At 35.7% G+C, this 26,179-nt stretch overlaps 1 protein-coding gene and 1 pseudogene across 1 annotated transcript; one reads left to right on the top strand and one right to left on the bottom strand.

Annotated features, from left to right (window-relative positions):
* The first annotated feature begins 19,281 nt into the window (after positions 1 to 19,281).
* Positions 19,282 to 22,214, top strand: LOC146927511 (receptor-like protein EIX2). The gene has a single exon (XM_085708161.1). The coding sequence runs from the start codon at positions 19,312 to 19,314 to the stop codon at positions 22,183 to 22,185; it is 2,874 nt and encodes a 957-aa protein (XP_085564287.1). The 5' UTR covers positions 19,282 to 19,311; the 3' UTR covers positions 22,186 to 22,214.
* Positions 22,215 to 25,431: 3,217 nt separating this feature from the next.
* Positions 25,432 to 26,173, bottom strand: LOC146927510 (MADS-box transcription factor PHERES 2-like; annotated as a pseudogene).
* Positions 26,174 to 26,179: the final 6 nt, after the last annotated feature.

Below are 26,179 nucleotides of genomic sequence, written 5' to 3'. Positions count from 1 at the left end.
CCACACGTAACGATTACCCTGTGATCAACAGGTGCAACTTGACAGCTGATAGATCGTAAAACCCCACGAACTCATCATTTAGATAGATAACGATAAATAACATAAATGAGACTTGACTGCTAAATGATTCCAGCAACTAAATATAGAGGATTCGAAACCACCGCTAACATTCGCAATCAAAACAGGTAAAATTTGCTCTGTTGCAAACAAATTAACTTTGCAAAACTCTAAACCCTTGTCTTTTTTTTTTGTTCCCAAACAAGTAACACGAATTGTATGGTTGAAACGACAATCCATGTGGATACAATATTCTACTTATCATTTTATTACTTGATAAATAATTTGGTACACTTGTGTAATCCGACCATCACAACCCTCATCCTCCAACACCATTTACCAAGTAATGCCAAATTAAATTCACGAATCCTCCACACTCACCCCCCCCCCCCCCCCCCCCCCCCCCCCCCAAAAAAAAAAAATAAAGGAAGAACAAATTGGCCACACCCAAAGAAAGATTAATTTTTATTTATTTCAAAATATGAATATAATATATTTTAATGCAAATTAATATGGTTTTCTACTAGAAATAAACAATATTGATTCAAATTAATATGTTGTATAGGTTGACACGATTTTATTTAAATATTAACATATTAAAATTAAAAATTAAACTTAATAAAATTATAGACTACATATATACTTTATATTTGTAAAACCAAATATCTTATACATCTACATAATATATTTTTTCCTTAATAACTATACAAAATATACAATTAGCTTTATAAATTATATGTCTAATAACTTAAATATACACTATTTTTGTGAATTCATTTTTATTTAAATTTAAAAAAAGGCTTGACACTGGTATTAGACGAATATATACAATGACATGATCAAATATAGGTCAAACTTTCTATACATTTTTTTTAGCAAAATCTTTCTAAACATAGATCTATGATATACTTATACAATGACAACATATCTTTACATTAATTTACGATATGTTAAAATATCTTTACATTAATTTACAATATATATCATTCAAGACATTAGCCTAAAAGTAGATTTTTTTCTTGGTACAAAAAGGGCAAAAGCCTAGCCTAAGAGTAGATTTTAAGTGGCTTATATTTGAAAAGTGGTTAACCTTTCGGTTAGACCATATCAATAAACTTCTATTTATCCAGAAAATTATTCTAGAGGAAGAACATTTGATATAACTAGTTGCAATTTTTTTTTCCTCGTGAGCTTAGCTCAATTGGCATGGACAATGCATAACATATGCAAGATCCGAGGTTTAAATCCCGGCCACCACAAAAAAAAAATGTTGTAAGTTTTTTTAGACATATGAAATGATAAAGATGTTATAAACTCATAGTGACAAGTGGAGATGTTAATGTTCAAACTCCGATCAAGACATTGGACGTAACAATCTCGACATTTTTTTAGTTGATGAATTGTGGAAAATTAGTAGCAAATTTAATACTACAGAAAAAAAAAATTAAAGCAAATTTAATCTTGCTTTAAGGAAATTGTTTGAGATTGGTTAAGGGATTAGCATATCATAGGGAATAAATTGGTTAAGGGATTAAATTTGCTTTAAGGAAATTGTTTAAGAGATAATACCCTATGCTGTCATTTTTGTCTTCTTTTCGTTAATCTTTATTGAATAAATTGATTATGCTTAATACTATAGTAAATTCAATACTGATTCGGACCTAAGACCATCCACAATGCCCTTTTGTTTTTTCCTAGGCACACCTTGTGCTAGGAAAGACATTTTTTTGTGGTAATATATCTCATTTTAGCCTCTTCAAAAAAAAAAAAAAAAGACCATCCACAATGCAGCACCCTATTTAGGTGCTTAAACGGGTCTCGATGGTACACGTCATTTGTTTTATAATTAATACTGAATAAACACTCAATCTCTCCAATCCAGCATCTCAAAATAATTATGAATTGAGTCTCAGCAATAACTCTATATCATTTAATTTTAACAATAATTTATATACTCATTCATAATTATATAATTTTAAAATATTGAAGTAATTTAATTATAAATTATAAAAAACGAACTTTTTTTTTATATTTATTAATAATTCAAGAAACTATTATTTCCAATTATTATATAATTTAACTATTATTTGCAACTATTATATAATTTATTTTTTAATATTAAAATATTACAATATTTGAATATAGAGAAAAAAATAGAATTAATTGTATATGTGGGACCTATAAGTAATAGGAGAGAGAGGGTTCCTATAAAGACACTCATCTTTATAAGCACAATATTTATTGATGTCACAGGTGCCTATTTAACATGATGCTAAATAGGGGAAGGACCTCTCATTGTAGATGGTCTAACATAGTTTGAATAACACCATTTGACTTTTAAAAATAATTATTTGCATTAATCACGATTGATTGTAATTGATCAGAATGCAATTAAAATTATTAATTCATATCAACCACACACTTGTATAAAACAAAGGGTAAAACAATAAAGCAAAGAACAAGAAAAGAAGAAAAACAAAACAAAATGACATGGCAATACTCCTTTCTCTTGTTGGTGCTTTTTATTCTATATGTTGATGTTGATTTCTCCAAATCTGTTTCCAATAAAGTTGTTGAAGTAAATGTAATTTGCAAAGAAGCCTCCAATCCTTCATAGTGCTTAAATCTTCTCAACTCAAAGCCAGGAGGAGCAAAAGGTGTTGATCTTGTTCACCTTGCATATTACACAATTGATGTGCTTAATAACAATTGTACCAACACAGTTAACCTATTAAGTTCATTGGTTAAAAGTGCAAACTATTATGAAATATGTTCAGATGAATTATCTGGCCCTGAGAGTGTCAGGTCCAGGACTGGGGATGCAAAATATAATTTGGATCGCATAAAGTATTATTCCATTGCTGGAGATTCAGAAGATATTACGTTTCACGTTAATGAATGTTTTATTAGTCTGCCTCAAGATAAAAAAAAAACAGCCCTTTACTTGCAAAATATCTTGATGTTATTCGACAAGGTGGTCAAGTTCTTCAAATTATAGCAAAATATTTAAATCAATGAAAATAAATTAGTATTTTTAGAAGGGATAATAATATTGGTTGTTTTACAGTTATTTCATTTAGGGTTGTTTCTTTGTATTCTCCTTTTGTCTATTAGGTGATTAGTCAATGGGTGTTTGCGGTGCGGTTTGGTTCGGTTTTGAGCAAAAAAGTCATCCAAACCGCGAGATAAAAAAGCATGCGGTTTGGTTTGGTTCAGTTGATTTTTAAAAAGTCATCCAAACCAAACCAATGCGGTTTGGATTGGTTCGGTTTGTGCGGTTTATCGCGAGATAAAAAAATATTACTTTAACTCTAATGTTGCCAACTTATTACAAAATAAACATAGGACATTTTATTTTGATGTTTATATGATAAAATATTTGGTAAAACTTATATCAAAATAGGTAAAATTAAGAAGAAACATAAGCATGAAACAAATTATTGGGAAGTAAAGAAAACAAATTCATCACTGGAAATGAATTGAAAGAGATGGAAATGAATTATAATCCAACCTGATGGTGCAACGTTGGAAAAATCGAATCAAAAGAGATTATTCTTGAGCTATGTAATTGGGCTAGTACATATTTAAGTAATATTATTCTTGCGGTTTGGTTTGGTTTGGTTGTTGAGATGCAAACCGCAAACCGAACCGAACCACGCGGTTCAGTGCAAAAGTCATCCGAATTCATCCGAACCAAGTGCGGTTTTTTGCGGTTTTCGTTTGGATTGGTTTGGTTTGCGGTTTTTCTATTGGGTTGGTTCGGTTTTGAACACCCCTTATGAGATTAGTCATGTAAAATGGCCATTAAAACCAATTTATTTAATAATAAAATTTCTCTTAAAGAATTTTCCAAACTAAAAGTATTCATCTTTTAATTTAAAGTAATTAACAAATCAGTATTAACTATTTGACTTGAGACTCTTGTCACCAACAACAATACATTATCTGAGTATAGCTAGACTTGAATTCTTTAAACAACATCTCTTGCTCGATTATTTTGGATGGACAAAATGGAGTTCAAAGGAAACACCCAATATAATCTCTTGCTCGATTATGTAACGATTCGATTTTTAGGATATTGTTATTTTAAATGTTTAATTAATTATTTGTATGTTTGATGTGTTTGAACTTTGAACTATTGGATTAGTTGGTTTTTATTAGAAACACAGGAATTAAAGGTATTTTGGTAAGTTGTTTGCTAAGTTATTGAAGTGTGAGTTTTGGTTGCATGAAGTGAGTTTCCTTGGTAATGTGATATTCAGAGGTTGAATAATGGTTGATCCGTCTAAGGTTGATGCGGTGTTGCAGTGGGAGGCTCCTAAGTCTGTTTTTGAGATCCGAAGTTTTTTTGGTTTGGCGTGCTATTACCGGAGGTTCATAGAAGGATTTTCTAAGTTGGATTTAACTTTGAAGCAGTTGACTCGTAAGGGACAAGCTTTTGTTTGGGATGCTAAGTGTGAAGAGAGTTTTCAAGAGTTAAAGAAGAGGTTGACTTCTGCGCCAGTTTTGATTTTGTCAAATGTGAATGAGTATTTTGTTGTGTATTGTGATGTATCTAAGATGAGATTGGGCGGAGTGCTTATGTAGAAAGGTCAAGTTGTGATATATGCTTCGAGACAGTTGAAGGTTCATGAGAGGAATTACCTGATCCATGATTTGGAATTGGCAGTTATTGTGATTGTACGTAAGGTCTGGAGGCATTACTTGTTTGGTTTGAAGTTTAAAGTTTTCAGCGATCACAAGAGTTCGAAGTATTTGTTTGATCAGAAGGAGTTGAATCTAAGGTAGAGAAGATGGTTGAAATTTTTGAAGGATTATGATTTTGAGTTAGATTATCATCCGGGTAGGGCTAATGTGGTAGCAGATATGTCGAGTAGGAATTCGTTGCATATGTCGGCACTTATGTTAAAGGAATTAGAGTTGATTGAGCAATTTTGAGACTTAAGTTTGGTGAGTGAGTTAACACCAAGTGGAGTGAAGTTGGAATGTTGAAGTTGACAAGTAACATTTTGTAGGAAATCAAAGAAGGTCACAGGAGTAGTTTGAGCATTCATCATGAAGCAATGAAGATGTATCAAGATCTTAAGAAACTGTTTTGGTGGCCATGAATGAAGAGGGATGAAGCGGAGTTTGTGTTTGCTTGTTTAGTTTGTCAGAAGTCTAAGATTGAGCATCAGAAGCCGTCTGGAATGATGCAACCATTGTTTGTTCCCGAGTGAAAGTGGGATAGTATATCAATGGATTTTGTGGGAGGTTTGCCTAATATTGTGAAAGGAAGTGGTTCGATTTGGGTGATTGTGGATCAGTTGACGAAATCAACGCATTTTATTCATATTAAGACTGATGTTGGTCGAGCTTTGAAGTCTAAGCAGTTAACACCATGTTTTATTGGTATGTATCAGATTATTGAGAAGATAGGAGAAGTGGCTTATCGGATTGTGTTACCACCGTCGTTGTCGAATCTTCGTAGTATGTTTCATGTGTCTCAGCTTCGGAAGTATGTATATGACCCGCCGCATGCGATTCAAGTGGATGATTTGCAGGTAAGGGATAATTTGACAATTGAGATTGTGTTGTTAAAGATTGAAGATCGAGAAGTTAAGCGGTTGAGAGGAAAGGAGGTTGTCTTGGTGAAGGTAATTTGGGTCGGACCTACGGGAGAGAGCATGACTGGGAGTTGGAGAGTCAGATGAAGAAATTGTATTCGGAGTTGTTTCCTTCCGGTACTTTTCGAGCTCGAAAAATCTTTAAGTGGGGGAGAGTTGTAACGACCCAATTTTTAGTATATTATTTTAATTGTTTAATTAATTATTTGTTTGTTTAATGTGTTTGAATTATTGGGTTAGTTGGTTTTTATTGGAAATAGAGAACTTAAGGGTATTTTGATAATTTGAGAGTGAAGGGAATTTTAGTAATTTAATGAGGCTAGTAGTAACTCTGAGGATTTAATAGAATAAAGGTAAATAGTAAAAATAAGATTTAAGTGAAGTGAAATGAGTAGTGTTATTTTTATGAATAAGAATAATGAATAAGCTCAATATTGGGTAAGTGAACCAAGCTTAAGAGTAGTGCTAGCAACACTCTCTTCTCACACTCTCACAAACACACACTTCATTATTGGTTTAAATCAATGTGGGTCTCACACATTGAAAATGGGTTCCACTTAAAGTGGTGGGACATGCACTAGTTTCATCCAATAAGAGAGTGAGTGTTAGAGAGAGTGTTGAAAAGAGAGTGTCCCTATCATTACTCCCAAACCTAATTGGTGAGAGTATATAATAGTGTTAATGCTCACAAATTAGGATTGAGAAAACATTTGGTAAGTTTCACAAATAGAGGCACTAGAGATAAAATAGAGCAGGTGAGAAGAGAAAGATGAGAAAGAAGATCTAAAGAGGAAAAAGAAGAGGAAGCTAGAAAGACTAAAGAGAAAGGGTAGATTGGAGCTTAGAAGCTAGCTTGTCCAATGCCACTCTCGTGTTTGGTCGAATAAGAGAATATTTATCCTTAATGGTGGGATTATGTTGCAGATACTCAAAGATCAACTCAAAGGTACGAATAAAGGCCAATGAGTACGAATGAATGTGAGAGGGAGCACGTTGCAACCGGCTAAAGACATATTTATATAAGAGAAATGATATTCTAACAACCATTTTGTGACAACCTATGTGACAACTTTATCTTTCATACTCACATTATCTTTTTACTTTCTCTCTCTATTGCTTTGGTTTCCGTGTCACTATCTACTTTTCCTTTGAAAATTGGTGGTTGTCACAAAAGTTGTTGATTTTTGGTTGTTAGAATATCATTGCTCTTTATATAAAGCTGTAAAGCGCACCCTAAAATCCATTTCTTCAAACACAACCTCGTACATGGGAATCAAATTCCCCTCATAACGTGAGCATATCCTTTGGTCAATAAAGAGAATATGTACTTCCCAGTTGAGGGAACCAACATGATCTATGACCGTAAATGAGCACGCAATCACATCTAAACGAGAGTAGATCAAAGAAGTGCTCAATGGTTCCAGAGAGATCCATGTTTCATAGTGATCCATGTTAAATGGGCCATAAATGTGTGATGTGGCTGATGAGCAAAGCCTCATTTCATCACCAAGGTTCACAATCTTCGAAGGCATTTGAGAAAAACACTCTTGATAAGGTTTTCCCTACGAACAGCGTGAAAAAGAAGAAATTCATAGTTGAGACACATATCCTCAACATATAAACATTGGAGTTATTCTTTTTCTAAATCAAGAAATTTCTCCTCGGGAAACCATCAGTTCTCCACGAACTGCATTTTCCTTTCATACTTGCTAGTATAAGACCACCTGCCTTTTGTAACTATCAACTAATGAGTAATGAATACCAGCCATTATTCTTTCCGAGCCCTCTAAGGTAGGGTCTTTCAGCTCTTAGATTCTTATAATAAATTGCTCATATACTGACTAGAGCGTCGGAGCCCCGTATTCCAACTACAAGTTGCTCACCGGACGCTATTCTCTTATCCTATCATATTCACACATTTATAAAAATAAAAATAAAAAATGAAATAACAGTTTGTTTTTTTGGTTGCCACATGGATAATTTAACCCAAAACAATCATGTTCAAGGCACAATCAACCAATAAATGTGACGATCTTTTTAAATGGAATAGTTTTGGGGCATAAAAATAAGTGCTAAAGGCATAGAGGTGGATCAAGCTAAGATAGAGGTTATAGATAAACTTCCCCCACCTGTTAATGTTAAGGGAGTGAGGAGTTTCTTGGGGCATGCCGGTTTTTATCGGCGTTTCATAAAAGATTTATCTAAAATTTCCAAGCCCCTTTGTAACCTCTTGGTCAAAGAAAATGAGTTTAATTTTGATTCTGAATGTTTAAATGCTTTTTCTTTGATTAAAACCAAGTTGGTGACTGCACCAATAATCATTGCACCAGATTGGGATTTACCTTTTGAAATTATGTGTGATGCAAGTGATTATGCTGTTGGTGCAGTCTTAGGCCAACGAAAGAACAAATTTTTCCATGCAATTTACTATGCAAGCAAGGTTTTAAATGAAAATCAAGTTAACTATTCCACCACTGAAAATGAATTGCTTGCAATAATCTTTGCATTAGAAAAGTTTCGTTCTTATCTAATAGGCTCCAAAGTCATTGTTTTTACAGATCATGCAGCTCTGAAATATCTCTTGACAAAAGGGGATTCAATGCCTCGGCAGTTGAGGTGGATCATTTTGTTGCAAGAGTTTGGTCTCGAGATCCGTGACAAGAGGGAGTAGAGAACGTGGTGGCTGATCACCTCTCAAGGTTGGAAAATAATGAGGTGACAAAGAAAGAGAAGGCCATCACGACCGAATTCCCAGATGAAAAGTTGTTTGCTATTGGAGAAAGGCTCTAGTTTGCTGACATGGCAAACTTTAAGGCCGGTAACATAGTTCCTGATGAGCTGGAGTATCATTAGAGAAAAAAGTTCTTCAAGGATTGAAACCACTATGTATGGGATGATCCTTATCTGTTTAAGGTAGGCACTGACGGTTTGATTAGACGTTGTGTTGCAGGTGAGGAAGCTCATAGTATCATGTGGCACTGCCATAGCTCAGCTTATGGGGGCCACCATAGTGGAGAAAGAACCGCTGCAAAAGTTTTGCAAAGTGGATTCTGGTGGCCCACCCTTTTCAAGGATTGCCACGACTTTGTTGTAAGGTGTGACAAATGCTAAAGGACAGGTAACATTTCTAAGAGGAATGAGATTCCCCTAACAGGAATCATTGAAGTTGAACCATTTGATTGTTGGGGCATTGATTTTATGGGACCCTTCCCTTCCTCTTACTCTTTTCTCCATATACTTGTTTGTGTTGACTATGTCACAAAATGGGTTGAAGCAATACCTTGTGTTGCTAATGATGCCAAGACTGTTATCAATTTTCCTCAGAAAAATATTTTCACTAGGTTTGGAACACCTAGAGTCTTGATCAATGATGGGAGGGAAGCACTTTTGCAATAATTTTCTTGAAAATGTGCTCAAAAAGTATAATATCAAGCATAAAGTTGCAACTCCCCATCACCCACAAACAAGTGGTCAAGCAGAGGTTTCAAACCGACAGCTGAAACAGATACTAGAGAAGACAGTTGCGTCAAATAGGAAGGATTGGTCTAAAAAATTAGATGACGCACTGTGGGCATATAGGACAGCCTTTAAGACTCATCTAGGGTTCTCACCCTATCAGTTAGTCTATGGGAAGGCATGTCATCTTCCAGTTGAGCTAGAACATAAAGCATATTGGGTCATTAAGACCTTAAATTTTGATCAAGTAGCTGCTAGTAAGAAAAGACTCTTGAAACTTTATGAACTTGAGGAGATGAGGCTTAGAGCGTCTGAAAATGAGCTCATCAATAAAGCCAGGACTAAAAGGTATCATGACAAAAACTTAGTATCTAGGGATATTAACTCTGGGCAACTAGTTTTGTTGTATAATTCCAGGTTGAAGCTGTTTCCTGAAAAGCTCAAGCCAAAGTGGTCTGGACCGTTCTTGGTCAAAAATATGTGACCTCATAGAGCTGTTGAATTGATGACACCTGAAGGTGACCGAAGTTTCAAGGTTAATGGCAGAGAGTTAAGCCATATCTGGGTGGAGACCTACCAAAGGAAGGGTAGGACTTATTTTGACAGACTTCTAAGGGTCGTCGACAGTCAAGCTAGTGACGGTAAATGAGCGCTTTGTGGGAGGCAACCCACCATTTTATTGCAGGTAGTATTTTTAATTTTTTATTGCTTTCAGAAAAAAATTCAAAAACACAAAAAGATTTTAGCTGAAACGAACAGAGGAACAAATATTTTCAAGTCCAATACTGGGCAAAATAGTGACACGTTTTGGCCAAAATGTGACACGATTTTGCCTCACCTCTGAAGCTATCAAAAAAAAATTTTAAGTCAAAATGGGTGTCTATTCGACATTTTCAAAAACGTGTCACGATACTAAAATCGTGACACGATATTTAGCACCCAAATTTTTTTCTAAGTTAAAAATTGGTGGCATTCGACATTGCCAAATCGTGACACGTTTTCTAGGCAAGAAAATTTTTCAAAAGAAAAATCCTGACACGTTTTTCGCCAAACGTGACACGATTTTGGTGGTTTTCAAATTCTGACCGTTACAAAACCAAATCGTGACACGTTTTTGGCCAAATGTGACACTATTTCCCCAGCCTATAAATATACCCAACACGATTTTCATTCCATCCACTTCCAAAAGTAGCCAAACACTGCCAAAATTTGCCCAAAACCCTAACCTAGGAAAATTCAACTCTTTTCCATCAAAATTCTTCATCTTTTCATCTTCAAATCACCAAACCATCACCATAAACCTTCATCATCATCCACAAACAACCTTCATCAAATTCATCATCTCCATCACAAACCCTAACCTTCATATTTTCTTCGAACCCTAACCATGGTTGATACAAGAAACAAAGGCAAGACCCAAGGTTCCACCCAAAAAGCAACCAAAAAAGCCAAAATCACCCCCAAACACAAACAACCAGTTAAGCCTAACCCTAACACCGCACCATCACCATCCGTTAACCACCGGTTTTACAATGATGCTGCGAGAGACCGATTCAAGGACATCCGACACTATAGGGTGACTCCCGAGAGAGGGTTCGTTTTTCCCAAACTCATATCCAACCCCGAGTTCTTCTAGGTTATCACTGAGAATGGGTGGGAGTCCCTTATTAGCATGATCTTTGAGCAAGCCAACAAGACTTTGGCATTGGAGTTTTATGCGAATGCTAGGTTCATGGGGAGGAAATATGTGTCGTATGTGAGGGGGAAGGAGATGTACTATAGTCCGGAGAGGATTAACTCTTTTCTCGAGATTGTTCCGCCTGAGGAATGTGATGTGAAGAGAAGGATGGAGGAATGCAAGAATTGGGATGATGAGAGGTGGGAGGAGCGTTTGTTGCAATTGTGTGTAGAGGGTGCGAAGTGGTATGGAGGATCCCATATGCTGTTGAGGGCTAACTTTAAGCCTTATGCTAAGGCTTGGGCATCTTTTGTGGTGCAAACTTTGGAGGGCACTTCTCGTACTTTGGAGATTCTGTTGCCCCGCCTGCTTACTTTGTCTGCTATTCTTGATGGTGCACCCATCAATGTTGGTGAGTTGATTGCCGACAACATTTATATGATTTCTTTAGGTAAAAAGAATGATATCTCTCATTTGAGCATGATATGTTGGCTTTGTGAGGAAGCCCAGTGTGACTTGTTTGCTAATGACCTGAGTGCACTAATGATGAAGTCCCTGAATGATACCTACATGGATACCTTCGTCAAGGACTACCATGAGCGCTTGCATGCTATTCAGGTTGCAGGGGCAGCTGCAGCAGGACAGCGACAACCACAATCTCAGCCAAAACCACCTCCACCTAAGTCTGTTCATGGAGAGGGGAGCAGCGAGCAGGGTGCCTACGCACCTATTCATCCTATGATGCTGGACTATATATTTGGCCATGCAAACTGGATGAACGAGGTGTCAGATCAGGAGTATTGGAACCATCCTAGGTTTGGACAGGAGTTCACTGAGGCGATCTGCCTCAACAGGAGGGCTATTACTGGCTCTTTTGAGCGTTTTGATGGGTTTGAGGAGGCTATGGACCATTACTTTGATGTTACCGGAGGTCGAGCTTAGGCTAGAGAGCAGGAGATCAGAGCTGACTTTGCTGCTGGTGGAGCCCAATCTAGGTACTACTTCGAGGAGGACTCTTATGCAGAGGAGAACCCTAACACTTGGATTCCTGAGGACCAGATGCAGGATTGAGTGGACTACTGATGGTCCAACTCATTTTATGTTTCTTATTTTGTTTCAGCACTTTTCTTATGTACTTTTATTTTTATGTTGGAACAATTTTATTTGCTTTGATGAAGTTTAACACGGTTGTACCCCCGTTTATGTAATTGTTCCTGAACTTGTTTATTATTAATAAATTTGCCTGTTTTATTGACTTTTTCCAGTTTAGTAACAAATGTTTGTTCAAGTGGTATTTCAAAAGTTCAAAAGGAGGAGTGATTTGTGTTTCAAAGGCGAAGTGTACGGCAGTTAAAGATAGGTAGTCACAACTCCCAGAAATCTAAACTGTAAGGTTCATGGCCAAATTTTATTTTTCCAATTTACTTATATAGAGTGTTCCATGCATTTACATTTCTAAAACATGCAAATTTTCTCTACTGTCGATTGATCTTTGTCATTAGCACACTGAGGCAAAATTGTTTGGTCCTGTGAGCCTATTTGAAGCCTACCCTGATTTTAATTGTTATATTTTATCCTTTTCTTAGCCAAATTGAGCCTGTAGGTTTAGAACTTTTTGTTCGATGACAAACTACATTACAAGCTTAGAGACTTTTAGGACATGTCCCATATTGCTTTTCTGAGTTAGACATTGTAGAATGTTGCTAAATAATAAGTTTGGGGTTGCTATTGGAATTTGCAACCAACTAAGTTTGGGGTGGGGGTACTAGAGAAAAAGAGAACAAAGAAAGAACATTATCATGAAAAATACACACAAAAATGGTGTATAAAAAAAAAAGAATGAAAAAGGGACAAAACGTTGAAAATCCGAGTAACTTTAAACTCGATTGTCCCAATAGTTACAAGTATTCTCTAGTACCTTTACAAGAATTGTTGTTCCAAAAGGTGAATGAATGATGGATTGAATTTTGTGCTTAACTTCCGTAGGAATGCCTAACTCAAATATTGTGTAGCCTAGTTATCCAAATATTATCCCACCTTCACCTAAGCCCCGTTATAACCCTTTAAGACCTCAAAGTGTGCATTGACATTGATTTTTATTGACGTTTAGAAACTTTTCAAGCGTATGGTAATATGTAGATTGCATGTCGACTGTGTGTGAACCCTTTTCATATTTTTTTTTTGCATGGAGTTGTGAATTGGTGGATGCGTACAAATCAAACTAGTTCATCTTTAGCTAGTAAGGTGTTGAAATTTTGGGTACTATCGCTTGATCAGGTAATTGTTATTTTACTGTCGATTGTCAATATTGCAAGTAAATTCCTTGAGGACAAGGAATGGTTCAAGTTTGGGGTTGTGATGACATCTCGTCATTACGTAATTTTATATGTATTTTGATCACAATTTGGAGTTCACAAGACAACTTATGCAGCAAAAAGAGCAGAAAAACTGAAGAAAATGCAAAGAAAGAAAACGTGTCATGATTTGGTATAAACGTGGCACGATCTTAGAAGACCAAAAACATGCTTTCGACATTGAGGAAAACGTGTCACGATGGCAAAAACATGACACGATTTGTGGAAACCCTAATTCAGCTGTTTGCGATTCAAAGGAAAGCGTGTCACGATTTACTTAAAATGTGACACGATTTTTGGAAAATTTCTATGCCTATTTAAGCTGAAGTCTATTCCAAAGACAAGGGTTATGAATTGGAGAGAGCAAAGTGCGATTTTGAGACCTAAAGACGGCTAGGAGGGCGATTTCTTCAACCTTCTATCAGTTCATGTATGTTTTAATTCCTCTAATAATTATGTTATTTGTAAACACCATTATGAGTAGCTAAATCCATTAGAGGTTAGGTCTGAGATGATTTTTTGTAACCCTAATTACACCATGTTGCTGTGAAACTCTATTTATTGTGAATGACAATCTAGTTTTTATTCAATTCAATTGTTCTTAATGCTTTTTATATCCTGATCAAATATAAACATGATTTAGTGAGAACGAATGACTACTGACCCTAGCTTTTGACTTAGACCTAATTGAATTGTTCTAATAAACATGGTTTGTCTAGGAATGGATAATCGTTTGTTAGTGATATTAGGTTAACGTGTTTAAACCTTCAATGATTATTAGACCACCTAAGGAATTAAGGGTTGTAATACGAGAAGAGGGTCCTAACTCAAGGGAATGATTAGGGCTATTTTGTTAACTATCGTGGAACTAGAAAATCATTCATAAGAATAGGTGCAGTATACCAATCAGGGGAACATAGATGATTCGAAAGACCTAAACTCATCTCTCTCTTATTCTTAAAAACCAAAATTTATTTTCTATCATTACTTTTATGCAATCAAACCAATCAACTGCCTACTGGCAAATCAAAATAACTTTTACACATCCTACTTTACATTGTGATTGAATTATTGAGATTAAAAACAGTCATCGTGTGAACAATATTTTTACTACTTTGATAGTATTTGGTGCACTTGCCAAACATTTATCAGGTTGAACACTTGATATACAATCAGTGGTGTTCACAATACAAATCAGATACAGACTCTTAAGATTCTAGAATTTATAAGATAAGAAAGTGTTTAAGAAATTCTAAGTGAACTTTGATGCAGAACAATTTCAGCAGAGTTTTGGCGCTTGTAAATTGTTGTAGAGTCATGCCATTCTCTAAGTCTTCACTCCTTTATATAGAGGTGTGAAAGAGATGTTGTTGAATTGCCAGCACATAAAAAAAAGAGTCGTTTGAAACTTGATCAAATCACCAATGATCTTTTGCCTGATATGGTTATGTCCTGTGAAGGATCAATTTCAAATCCATTCCAAGTCTGGAGGAACATCGTTGCAAGCACAACTGTTGATCTTATCTTGTTGCAAAGACAAAACATAGTAGTGGAGGTAGTGGTTGTACAATTTGTACAATTGTCCTTTTTCAACTCTCTCCAACGGATAAGCATCCAATGCCTTCAAATCCATTTGAATTAGTCGTTGCTTCATTCTTCCAATCTTTTGCAATGATAGGCACGATTAAAACATTTGAGCAACCTTTGAAGCTTCAATTCTCTCAGCTTCTGATGATCTTCTGCTCCTGAGGATCTTCAGAAATTCTGATGAATTCCGCTTCTGGTGATCTGCTTCTGATGACGTCAGCACTTCAGGAGCACTTGTCTTCAGAACCTCTTTTCTTCAGACGCTTCAAGTTTCTTTCTTGTTGATTCCAATTGCTCTCATTTGTTCTTCCAGAACCTAAGCTTCAAAAGGACACTGAACTTTTGTCTATGGTCCTGCACACTTGAACAAATATTAGCATATCCAATTGACAATTTTTAATACCTTGTTATCATCAAAACTCAAAGGGTAATGTAAAACACATTTTGTTCCAACATGCCTTACAGAACAATAACACATGGGATCTTGTTAGCCGGTCATCTGCTCAGAATTTGGTTGGGTGTAAATGGGTTTTTCGTATCAAACGAAATCCGGATGGCTCCACTGATCATTACAAGGCACGACTAGTCGCCAAAGGATTTCATCAACGCCCTAGTTGTGACTACACAAAAACATTCAGTCCAGTTGTTAAACCGGTGATTATTCGAATTATCCTTACACTTGCAGTTCGTCAAGGATGGTCACTTTGTCAGCTTGATGTCAACAATGCGTTCCTCCATGGTACGCTCAAGGAGGAAGTATTCATGTTACAGCCACCTGGATTTGTCGACAAAAACTCCCTTGATCATATTTGTCGTCTCAAAAAGGCACTTTATGGGTTAAAGCAAGCACCTCGTGCCTGTTATACGGAGCTTCGGGTATTCCTTTTATCTGTTGGCTTTGTCAACTCCGCTGTTGATGCCTCTTTATTCATCCACCACAAACCTGCAGGTGTTACACTATACTTATTAGTCTATGTTGATAATATCATTGTCACCGGGAGTTCTCCTGCAGAGGTCTCCACACTCATCGCCACACTTGCCGCTCGCTTTTCTTTGAAAGACCTTGGATGTCTTAATTATTTCTTGGGGGTCGAAGTGATTCCCTCTACTGCAGGCATATTCCTTTCCCAAAGGAAATATATCACTGATCTACTGCATAAATCAGGCATGGCAGATACGAAACCAACATCCACTCCATTGTTTGCGACAGATAAGTTACTCAAGGATTCTGGCGATCTCCTACCGTCCCCAACCGAGTATCGAGTGCTCGTTGGAAGCCTCCAATACTTGAGCCTTACTCTCCCAGATATTGCCTTCAACACAAACAAACTCGCCTAATTCATGCAAAACCCCAGAACGGCGCATTGGACTGCACTCAAAAGTGTGCGCAGATACTTGGCGGGTTCCTGTGACAAAGGTATCTTCATTTCGACGTCTGCCCCATTAAATCTCCACACCTACTCAGATGCGGACTGGGTAGGCGACAAGGATGATTATATCTCCACCACTGGTTATCTGTTATATCTTGGCAGCACGCCCATCTCCTGGAGCTCTCGAAAACAACGTTTTGTTGCTCGCTCTTCCACAGAAGCAGAATATAAAGCCTTGGCTAACACAACGAGTGAGCTGCTATGGGTCATTTCCCTATTCACTGAACTTGGCCACACTCCAACTGCCAATCCAGTCATCTATTGTGACAACCTCGGTGCTACCCACCTTAGTGCTAATCCTGTATTTCACTCTCGGATGAAACATATAGCCTTAGCCTATCATTTTGTCCGAGAAAATGTTCAAAATGGAAAGTTTCGAGTATCCTTTGTTTCTACCGATGATCAACTTGCTGATATTCTAACCAAACCCCTGCTTCGTCCTAGGTTCTATTACTTATTGTCCAAGTTGCATCTCTCTTTCAAACCATACAACTTGCGGGAGGATATCAATAATAATAATTAGAATAATGTCCCACATTGGGTAATATGAAGAAATATGCAAAAGCTTGGTCATATAAATAAAAGTCTTGTGTGTTAGTATTATTTGCACCAATAGTTAGTGGGTTTTGTTATAGCTAGCATTACTTCTACTATTCAAAATTTGTAATTATCAATTACATTATACAATTTCTTTCTTTCCATCTTTCTATAAATTGATCAGTTACTTGTTTTTATGTTTTTTCATGTACTAAAACTGCACTGATTTGGTGATGTTTCCAAGTACTAAAATAAATTCTTATTTTTGCAGGATCTCTTATAGAATAATGTAGATTGGTTGGCAGTGTGGAGTTCACACCCTTGACTGCTTGGTTATAGGTAGGAATAGCAAAGGATCAATAAATGGAAATTGTTTAAAAATTTATTGTGTGATTGTGCTTTGTTATGACTTTTGCTTCAATTTAATAATGTAATACATCCTCCAAACATAAACCGTTGCTTGGGCTCTAGTGGCAAAGATCTCCTTCCAAAGACGTACCCGGGGAATATCGGGTTCGATTTCCAGGGGGAACAACGCTTGGCCAGTGCGCATGCCTCTATGCACGAACTTGATTAGTCGCCCACATTTGGTGGGTCGGATACCGGTGCGAAAGCAAAAAAAATAAAATAAATGATTCTACCGTTAGTAGAAGAATAACAAGAGTCATCGGTGACTATAATTTTCTTTATTAGCACGATTATTCACCCACTTATGCTTTTGTTTTGCCTTTTGTTGACTTATAATGTCATTCTATCAAATTTAGAATGTAGAACCAACTATGCTAAATTTCCAGGAAAGGAGATGTGAATAGCAGAACTAAAATTGTGACAATAAATTGCTTAACAAGTACACTCTTTAAACTGGATTTTAAGAAATTTTTGCTTAAAAACGTACTGTTTAAACATATGGGAAATGTTAACCAGGGCCTCCAGGGCACTGGTTAAGGATACTAAAAAGGGAAATATATAGTAATTATTGCATTGAAAATTGTGTAATTAATCCATAAATAAGTCAACAAAGTTTCCTTTTATGGTAATAATTTCCTTTTTTTTTGTATGTTTAACCAGTGCCCCGGGGGCACCGGTTAGCATGACCCTAAACATATTTTTAGAAAAAACTGGATTTAAAACATAGAAATATCGTATTAAATTTTTTAGATGCATAAAATCAAATTCCTGAACTGGTGCCCTGTTTTTGTTGGTACTATGTTTTTTTTATACATGTAAAAATGACAACATTTTATAATAAAAGATGGAGGTAATTAACCAACTGTTTGGGTTCTAGCGGTTAACAAGCTCCATCAAATAACAAATTGTTTAAGAATATCCATTCGAGTTCAATCTTTGAGAATATCCATCCGAGTTCAATCAATTGATTCTTGATCAGACTTTACTTACATGTCGACTGAACTCCAAATTACTAATTATGTTCTCATAGGACCAAAGGTTTAAATAAAAAATAATAGAATTATTTTTATTTATGTTTTGGCAATTGATCAATTTTTATTTCTTTTGGTGCAAAAATAATATGTTGGTATGATTTTCACAACTTAAACGGTAAAAGGTTGTAAGAACATTAGAGGAGCTTCACATAATTTAGTGAGAGGACCAAAACAAATAGAAAAAAATGAATGAAAAATATAAACTATTCTGGGAGACTAATCTGGGAGAGCAATCAAATGAAATTTTGCAACGTGTGTCGGTCATTTTTTTCTCAATAATCATTTAACGTCAAGAAAAAAGGACCTCCAACTCTAAAGCCCTGGACTCAAAACAGTTGATATTCTCAACCCCTAGTTCTTTGTAAACGTATATGTCAATCTTTTTTTCCTCAATGATTATTTTTCCCTTCCCTTTCCATTGCACTCTTCTTGCTTTAAATATTCGGTATCTCTGCTGGACCCTTGTCATGTTTCTTTTTGAATATGGTTGTGCAATTAAATTATAAGCTGTTTGATTTTTTATTGCAAGATTTTCAAAGTGCAAGAATCCAAACCCTTTTTTACCATTCCACACGTCTATGACCAATTTTATTTACTAATTTATAAGGGTTGTTGCTTTCTTCCATCAATATGAATTGAGATACTGTCAAAAAAGATAAAAGAACTGAGATTGTATTTTTGACAAAATCTTATCTTTAATTAAAAGACGATAACTCATCTTCACCAAATACAAACAATGTGACAAAAAGATAATGTGGAGCAAGATTTTCAAAGTGCAAGAATTCCAAACCCTTTTTTACCATTCCACACGTCTATGACCAATTATTTACTAATTTATAAGGGTTGTTGCTTTCTTCCATCAATATGAATTGAGATACTGTCAAAAAAGATAAAAGAACTGAGATTGTATTTTTGACAAAATCTTATCTTTAATTAAAAGACGATAACTCATCTTCACCAAATACAAACAATGTGACAAAAAGATAATGTGGAAAATGATAATGCAAAAAAATGTCATCCAATGGGCAAGCAAGAAATGAAATTTATTAAATCAAAAGTGAAAAACCTTTCTTGAACATAATTCTTTATATATGTGCGTTAGTGTAACCCGAGAGTATGCTACCACACATTAGAGAATCACAATTTTATTTTATTGGTAAAAAAATGATGAGAAACTATTATATTCTTATATTCCATGCATTGTTGGTGTTTCCCTCCATTGTTGGGTTTAACTCAGCAACGCAGAATGAAGACATGAAATGCAAAGAGAGGGACAGACATGCACTCCTCACATTCAAACAAGGTGTTCAAGATGAGTATGGCATGTTGTCCACATGGAAGGACGGTCCAAATGCAGATTGCTGTAAATGGAAAGGAGTTCAATGCAACAACCAAACTGGTTATGTTCAAATTCTTGATTTGCATGGTTCAAAAACACGCTATTTGAGTGGTGAAATCAATCCTTCAATAACCGAGTTGCAACATCTAACATATCTAGACCTCAGTGTTTCGATTGATATGGATGATGCCCCAAATTTTGGTTATGAGGGAAAGATTCCTTCTCAACTTGGCAATCTATCAAAACTGCGACACCTTGATCTCAGTGGAAATAAATTAATTGGAGCAATCCCTTTTCAACTCGGAAATCTTTCATTATTACAGTCTCTTATAATCGGCCACAATTCTGATCTTAGAATCAACAACCAAATTCAAGCAAATGTTGAGTGGCTATCAAGTCTCTCTTCTTTGACAATTCTTGACTTGAGTGGAGTTCAAAATCTCAACAATTCTTCTCATCACACTCTACAATTCCTCATGAAGCTTAAAAGACTTAAAGAGATATATCTAAGAAATTGTAGCCTTTCTGATCCCAATATTCTTCCTTTATCCTATTCTCATTTGAACTTTCCAATTAGTTCTCTTACTGTCCTTGATCTATCTAAGAATCAGTTGGAGTCATCGATGATATTCCACTGGGTGCTTAACTACAGCTCTAATCTTCGACACCTTGACCTTTCTTTTAACTTGCTGAGAGGTTCTATTCCTGATGATTTTGGAAACAAAATGCATTCACTTGTAAGTCTCAATCTCTCAAGCAACCGTCTAGAAGGCGACATCCCAAAGTCCATTGGGAATATATGCTCCTTGGAGACATTTGTATCTAATGATAACTGCTTGAGTGGAGACATTTCAATTTTTACCCATATTAATTATTCCAAATGCATTGGAAATGTGTCCTCGTTACAAGAACTGGTGTTAGGGGGAAATTGGATTTCAGGCACGTTACGAGACATTGCAATGTTGTCATCTTTAAGAAGGTTAGAACTTAACGATAATAAATTATTTGGAGAAATACCCACAAGAATCGGATCGCTGAGGGAGTTAGAGATTCTGAGGTTGGGTGGAAACTCTTTTTACGGGGTTGTCTTTGAAACGCATTTCACAAACCTCTCCATGTTGGAACTCCTACATTTGTCTAATAACCAGTTGACTATGAAGGTTAGTAATGATTGGGTTCCTCCTTTTCAATTAGTAGATTTAGCTCTAGCCTCTTGCAATCTGAATTCTAGATTTCCTGATTGGATCCAAACACAAAATGACTTACGCTATCTTTACCTTTCAAATGTCGGTAATCTACCTCCAATACCTACTTGGTTTTGGGGTAAATTGCAAACATTAGAATACATGACCATTTCAAACAACACTCTCACTGATAGGATTCCAAATCTGGAACTCGAACTTACCAACTATCCTGAAATAGATTTGAGTTTAAATCAATTTGAAGGTTCCATTCCTTCTTTTTTATTGCAAGCTGAATCACTGCATCTCTCCAATAATAAATTTTCAGATTTAGCTTCCTTTCTATGCAACAAAAGTAACCCTAATGTTTTGGGAATTTTGGATTTGTCAAACAATGAATTAAAGGGCGAGTTGCCTGATTGTTGGAATAATCTAAACTCACTACAGTTTGTTGACCTGAGCAATAACAACTTGTCAGGAAAGATTCCATCTTCAATGGGTACTCTTGTTAACATGAAAGCTTTGATTTTAAGAAATAATAGTTTTAGTGGTCAACTAACTTCCTCATTGAAGAATTTCTCAGACAAGCTGGGTTTGTTGGACCTTGGAGAAAATAATTTTCATGGTCCATTACCTTCATGGATTGGTGATAGTTTACAACAATTAGTAATCTTAAGCCTTCGGTTCAATAACTTCTACGACAAACTACCCTCAAATCTCTGTTATTTGAGAAAACTTCAAGTCTTGGATCTATCACTAAATAACTTATCAGGAGGAATTCCTACTTGTGTAAACAATTTTACTTCAATGACTCAAAACTTCATGAACTCAGCTGCATCAATGGAGCACTGGTATTCACCCAAAAATTCAGATATTGCAGCACAATACAATTTTGACCTATCCTTGGAGTGGAAAGGTGTAGACCAACGTTACAAAAATGCAGATAAGTTTTTAAAAAGTATTGATCTCTCAGGCAATCATCTTACAGGGGAAATACCAACAGAAATTGAGTACTTATTTGGATTGATTTCCTTAAATTTGTCAAGGAACAATCTCAGTGGAGAAATCATTTCAAACATAGGAAACTTCAAGTCACTCGAATTTCTTGATCTGTCAAGAAATAATCTGTCAGGCAGAATTCCTTCTAGCTTAGCTCATATTGATCGTCTCACTATGCTGAATTTGTCAAACAATCAGCTCTATGGAGAAATTCCAATTGGGACGCAGTTGCAGAGCTTTAATGCTTCGAGTTTTGAAGAAAATTCTAATCTCTGTGGAGAACCCCTTGATAGAAAATGTCCTGGAAAAGAGCCGGCAAGACCTCAAGTGCCAACAACATATTCTGGAGATGACAATTCAATATTTTTGGAAGCATTATACATGAGCATGGGGATAGGATTCTTCACTAGTTTCGTTGGCTTCGTAGGCTCAATACTGTTAATACAATCTTGGAGAGAAACTTACTCCAAATTCTTGAACACTTTGATATTGAAAGCCTTCATGTGGTGGAAGCACTGAACCTACATGGCCAGTTTCTCTAAAAGTGGGTGAATGATAAGCAGGTACTTGTGTTCTTTCTTACTTTTTCATGATTTATGTGAATCATGAATAATTTTTAGTCTTGGCCTTGGGATACATGCTTTATTATTACTGGTTACCACCGTTGATATATATATGTATGTATAACTAAAGTATTTCTACAATATGTCTGACATTACTTATTGTTTATGCTTTGATTTTGTTTCCATGAACTAAAATTAATTTTTGATTTTGCAGGATTTTCTATTTCCTAATTACATTTTTTGCTGTTATAGAATAATGTAGATTGTTGAGCTGTGTGGAGTCAACACTATCGACATTTTGGTTGTGGGTAGGATAGTATGAATAAATGTCATTTTGTTAAAACTATAGTGTGTGACCGTGTTTTGTTAAACTTTAACGTAAATATGTAATACCTTTAGTAAGAGAAAAAAATGAGTCATCAGTCGCTTATATTTCCTTTATTAGAATGATAGTTCACCCACCTATGCCTTTACAATTGCAACTAGTTTATGTCATTCTTTATATTCACAAATAGTTTCTACTAGTGATCTTTTTTATTTTCAGTTCAGATAAATGCCAACCACTTGTTTTGTAAAATATCAAATGAAAATTCTCTCTTGTTCTTTTGAGTCTTTGCCGTGTATAAAATATAAATAACTATATTGATCATCATACTCAAAATTATAACTAAAAGTTTGCAGTATAAAACAATCAGTACCTATCATCTAATTGAAATGATGTGCTCTTGCTGAGATAATAGTGTCAACTAGTTGAACTTAAAACAATCAGTACCTATCATCTAATTGAAATGATGTGCTCTTGCTGAGATAATAGTGTCAACTAGTTGAACTTGTTCTATCTTGTGAAATCTCAATTCAAGTAATACTAGCAACGCACTCTCTTAAGAAAAGTTGTTAAAATCGCGAGTCAACTCACATAATCGTATTATTTTACAAGTTTAGCTATCAATTTTGAGTTGACTCGGCTTTAAACTCGAATATTAGTGAACTCGAAAATAAAACCAAGTTTACTCAGATGGACTTGCGTGAACTCGGTAAAATCTCGTAAACTTGAGTGATATCAGGTAAATTCGTATGAAATTTTTAAAATATTTTTGATCTTTTTGTTATGTCAGTTTTCACTATAGGTTCTTTTTTTTTATGTTAGTTTCATTTTGATCATGTCAGCGTTTTGCATTATAATTTATTTGAAATTTTGAATTATTTATGCATTTATTCTCACATAAGTAAAACAAAGTTCACTTAAACTCTCAGTTTTGACAACCTTGCTCTTAAGTCTCAACATACTCTTGAATTAAAAGAATTTGTGAATTGTTCACATTTCAAGTTCTAAAACCTTTGCAAATTAAAGTATTTGAGAGGGTTTGTATTTGATACGATAAAAAAAAAAAAAAAAAACTAGTCTTGTAGCTAATAATGATCGTTGAATGCCAAAACTCAACAGGTTGTGCAGATTTTATATGCCCCTCACTTCCAGATGGTCCTCACAAAATACTTTAGCAATGGGACTTGGCACTTGTGTTTATCTTTGTTGTGCTTCAAACAGAAAAGTAAGTGTCACCAATAATTAAAGTGTGTTTATCTTTGTGTTTATTTTTTCTGACTAGTGAATTTGTGATGGTTTGTCTTCTTAATTAGAAAACCTATGAACCTTATCTAAATCTTACTGCAGAAAACTTGTTACTCAAGTAATTACAGAATACCTTCCTAGTCTTATTTATCAGTTGGAATACCTTCCTAGTCTTATTTATCAGTTGTCTCTGAAATTGGTGCCTCCTGTTATGGATATTCATTCCTCCATTGAAGAATACATCTCAAACATTTACTTAATTATATGGAAATTGGAATGTTTTTTTCTACTACTTATTTTCGGCCTCAATTTTTCATAAACTCTGTCATCCTTGATCTGAGGAACATTAATGTTTTTTTCTACTTATTTTCGGCCTCAATTTTTCATAAACTCTGTCATCCTTGATCTGAGGAACATTACTGGAAAACTGGAAGTTTATGCCTCGACGCAGGTAACACAACCCCACAAAACCGGTTTGTGAGGTGGGGATTGCCCCCACTTATAAACACATTGTCAGGTCATCACTTATCCGATGTGGGACACTGGGACTCTTAACACACTCTCCCTCACAACCAAAACTATTGGGATTGGTTCGTGGACATTAGGGTGGGAGAGGGAAAATACTTCCATGACATAGCTTGTGTGCCATTGGTGCCATTGGGGAAATCCTGGCCATTGATGTGTGTGGATGTGTGTGGGGATGTGTGTGTGATGTGTGTGTGTGTGTGGTGGAGATGCAAGCTATGGCACCAATGGCACACAAGCTATGGCACCAAAGTGGAGTCCGTGGGAGAGGGAAAGAGTTTTCCACCATAGGAAAGTTCTTTTAAACGATTAGATTTAAATGGAGCACTGATCTTACTATAGACTGTCTACACTATATCTTTTTATCTTTGTCTTAACCTCTCAATATATTTATTTCATGGGATGGGAATTTTAGTTATAAAGCACGATTGAGCAATTTCAGTGTTAGTAAAAACAGATTACATTGCTAAAAGTTTTAGCAGCAAATAATCATTTATTTCATGGGATGGCAATTTGAATGCCCGGACATTTAAGCTTGAGAACATGCAATGGAAACAAATTATCAATCACAAAAACAAATTGTACGTTGGAGGCACCGTATGACAAACAGATATCCACCACCCATCATTCGATTTCACAAATTTCTAAAGGAACACAGATCCACCACCCAATCTGCCATGATCTTCAAAATTCATTTCATTTTGATTGTGTTAATTTCATGGATTCACAGTCCAATCCAATCACACATTTGTTGGTTGTTTTTGAGAAATAAATAAAAATAATGATGATGAATGTAGTGGTGCCAACATGATTACGACAAAAGTATTGAAAGCTACCCGCCAATGTGGTTTTTTATTCAAGCATACCATAGCAGTACATAGAACTTAAACAATAGTAATTTGGAAGAAACTTGTAAATAAACACCCGAAGTCTAAACCATGCATAGGAAATAAACAGGTAAAGATTACACTATAATCATTTATGATTGTATCATCGCACTCACCTAAAAAATATTAGAAAAAACAAAATCACCATAAGATTAAAATTGGGACTGAATTGAGAAAAGATCCACTAGAAAAGGTATACGAAACAAATACATGATTCCCTTCAAGGTAGTAAATCAGGCCAAACTCCAGAATTGACTTCACCAAATGGCACTGTCTCTTCCACATTACCAGCCACCATTGAGTCCATCAATAATTGACTTTGCATAATGTCATCATCATTAATAGGTATCCCAACATGGCCATGACCCATAATTGTCATTTCTTCACTCCTAGATGCTGCTACAGGTGGTGGTGGTATTGTTGCCGCCATTTCGAGTTGGACTTGGTTTTGAATTGCAATCATTTGATTTTCATTTGACTTTGACGTTGATCATTGTTATCCCATGCTTCCAAACGTCTACCAATGTCCTTCAAATTGTGGTCAATCAACCAAGTAAGATAACTCAAATCAACTGTTGACATATTGTCGTGCACAACTTTACCTTCATTAAGACATTGAGTCATGAGTATTGTCATCTCTTGCTCCCTATTTTCTTTTCTTTGTTTCTTCAATTTCTCTTCAGCCTTCAGAACCCTTTGTGTCATGAAAGTCTCTTGATTCATCATTCTTTTGCATTTTTGGAACTCGTTTATTGTCATGAATTTTGAGAGCACAGATTGGACCCCCTCGGGTGATGGCCAAATCTCAGGTTGTGTCTCATAAGGGTCATAACTACAACATTTCCATCCTACGACAACGTAAAAATCTGTTGCGAATTTCAAAAAAAGCGTTCCCTTAGAATACCAGAACGGTTGTGTGGGCGTGGCAAACCGAGGCGTTGTCTTATCCTTTTAGAACGCATTTTTCC

The sequence above is a fragment of the Medicago sativa genome, chromosome 4, assembly GCF_051527215.1.
Source record: "Medicago sativa cultivar Bolivia chromosome 4, Bolivia_mono, whole genome shotgun sequence".
Classification (NCBI taxonomy): Eukaryota; Viridiplantae; Streptophyta; class Magnoliopsida; order Fabales; family Fabaceae; genus Medicago; species Medicago sativa.
Note: the sequence above shows the minus strand (reverse complement) of the source record. Positions and strands in the feature narration are given on the sequence as shown.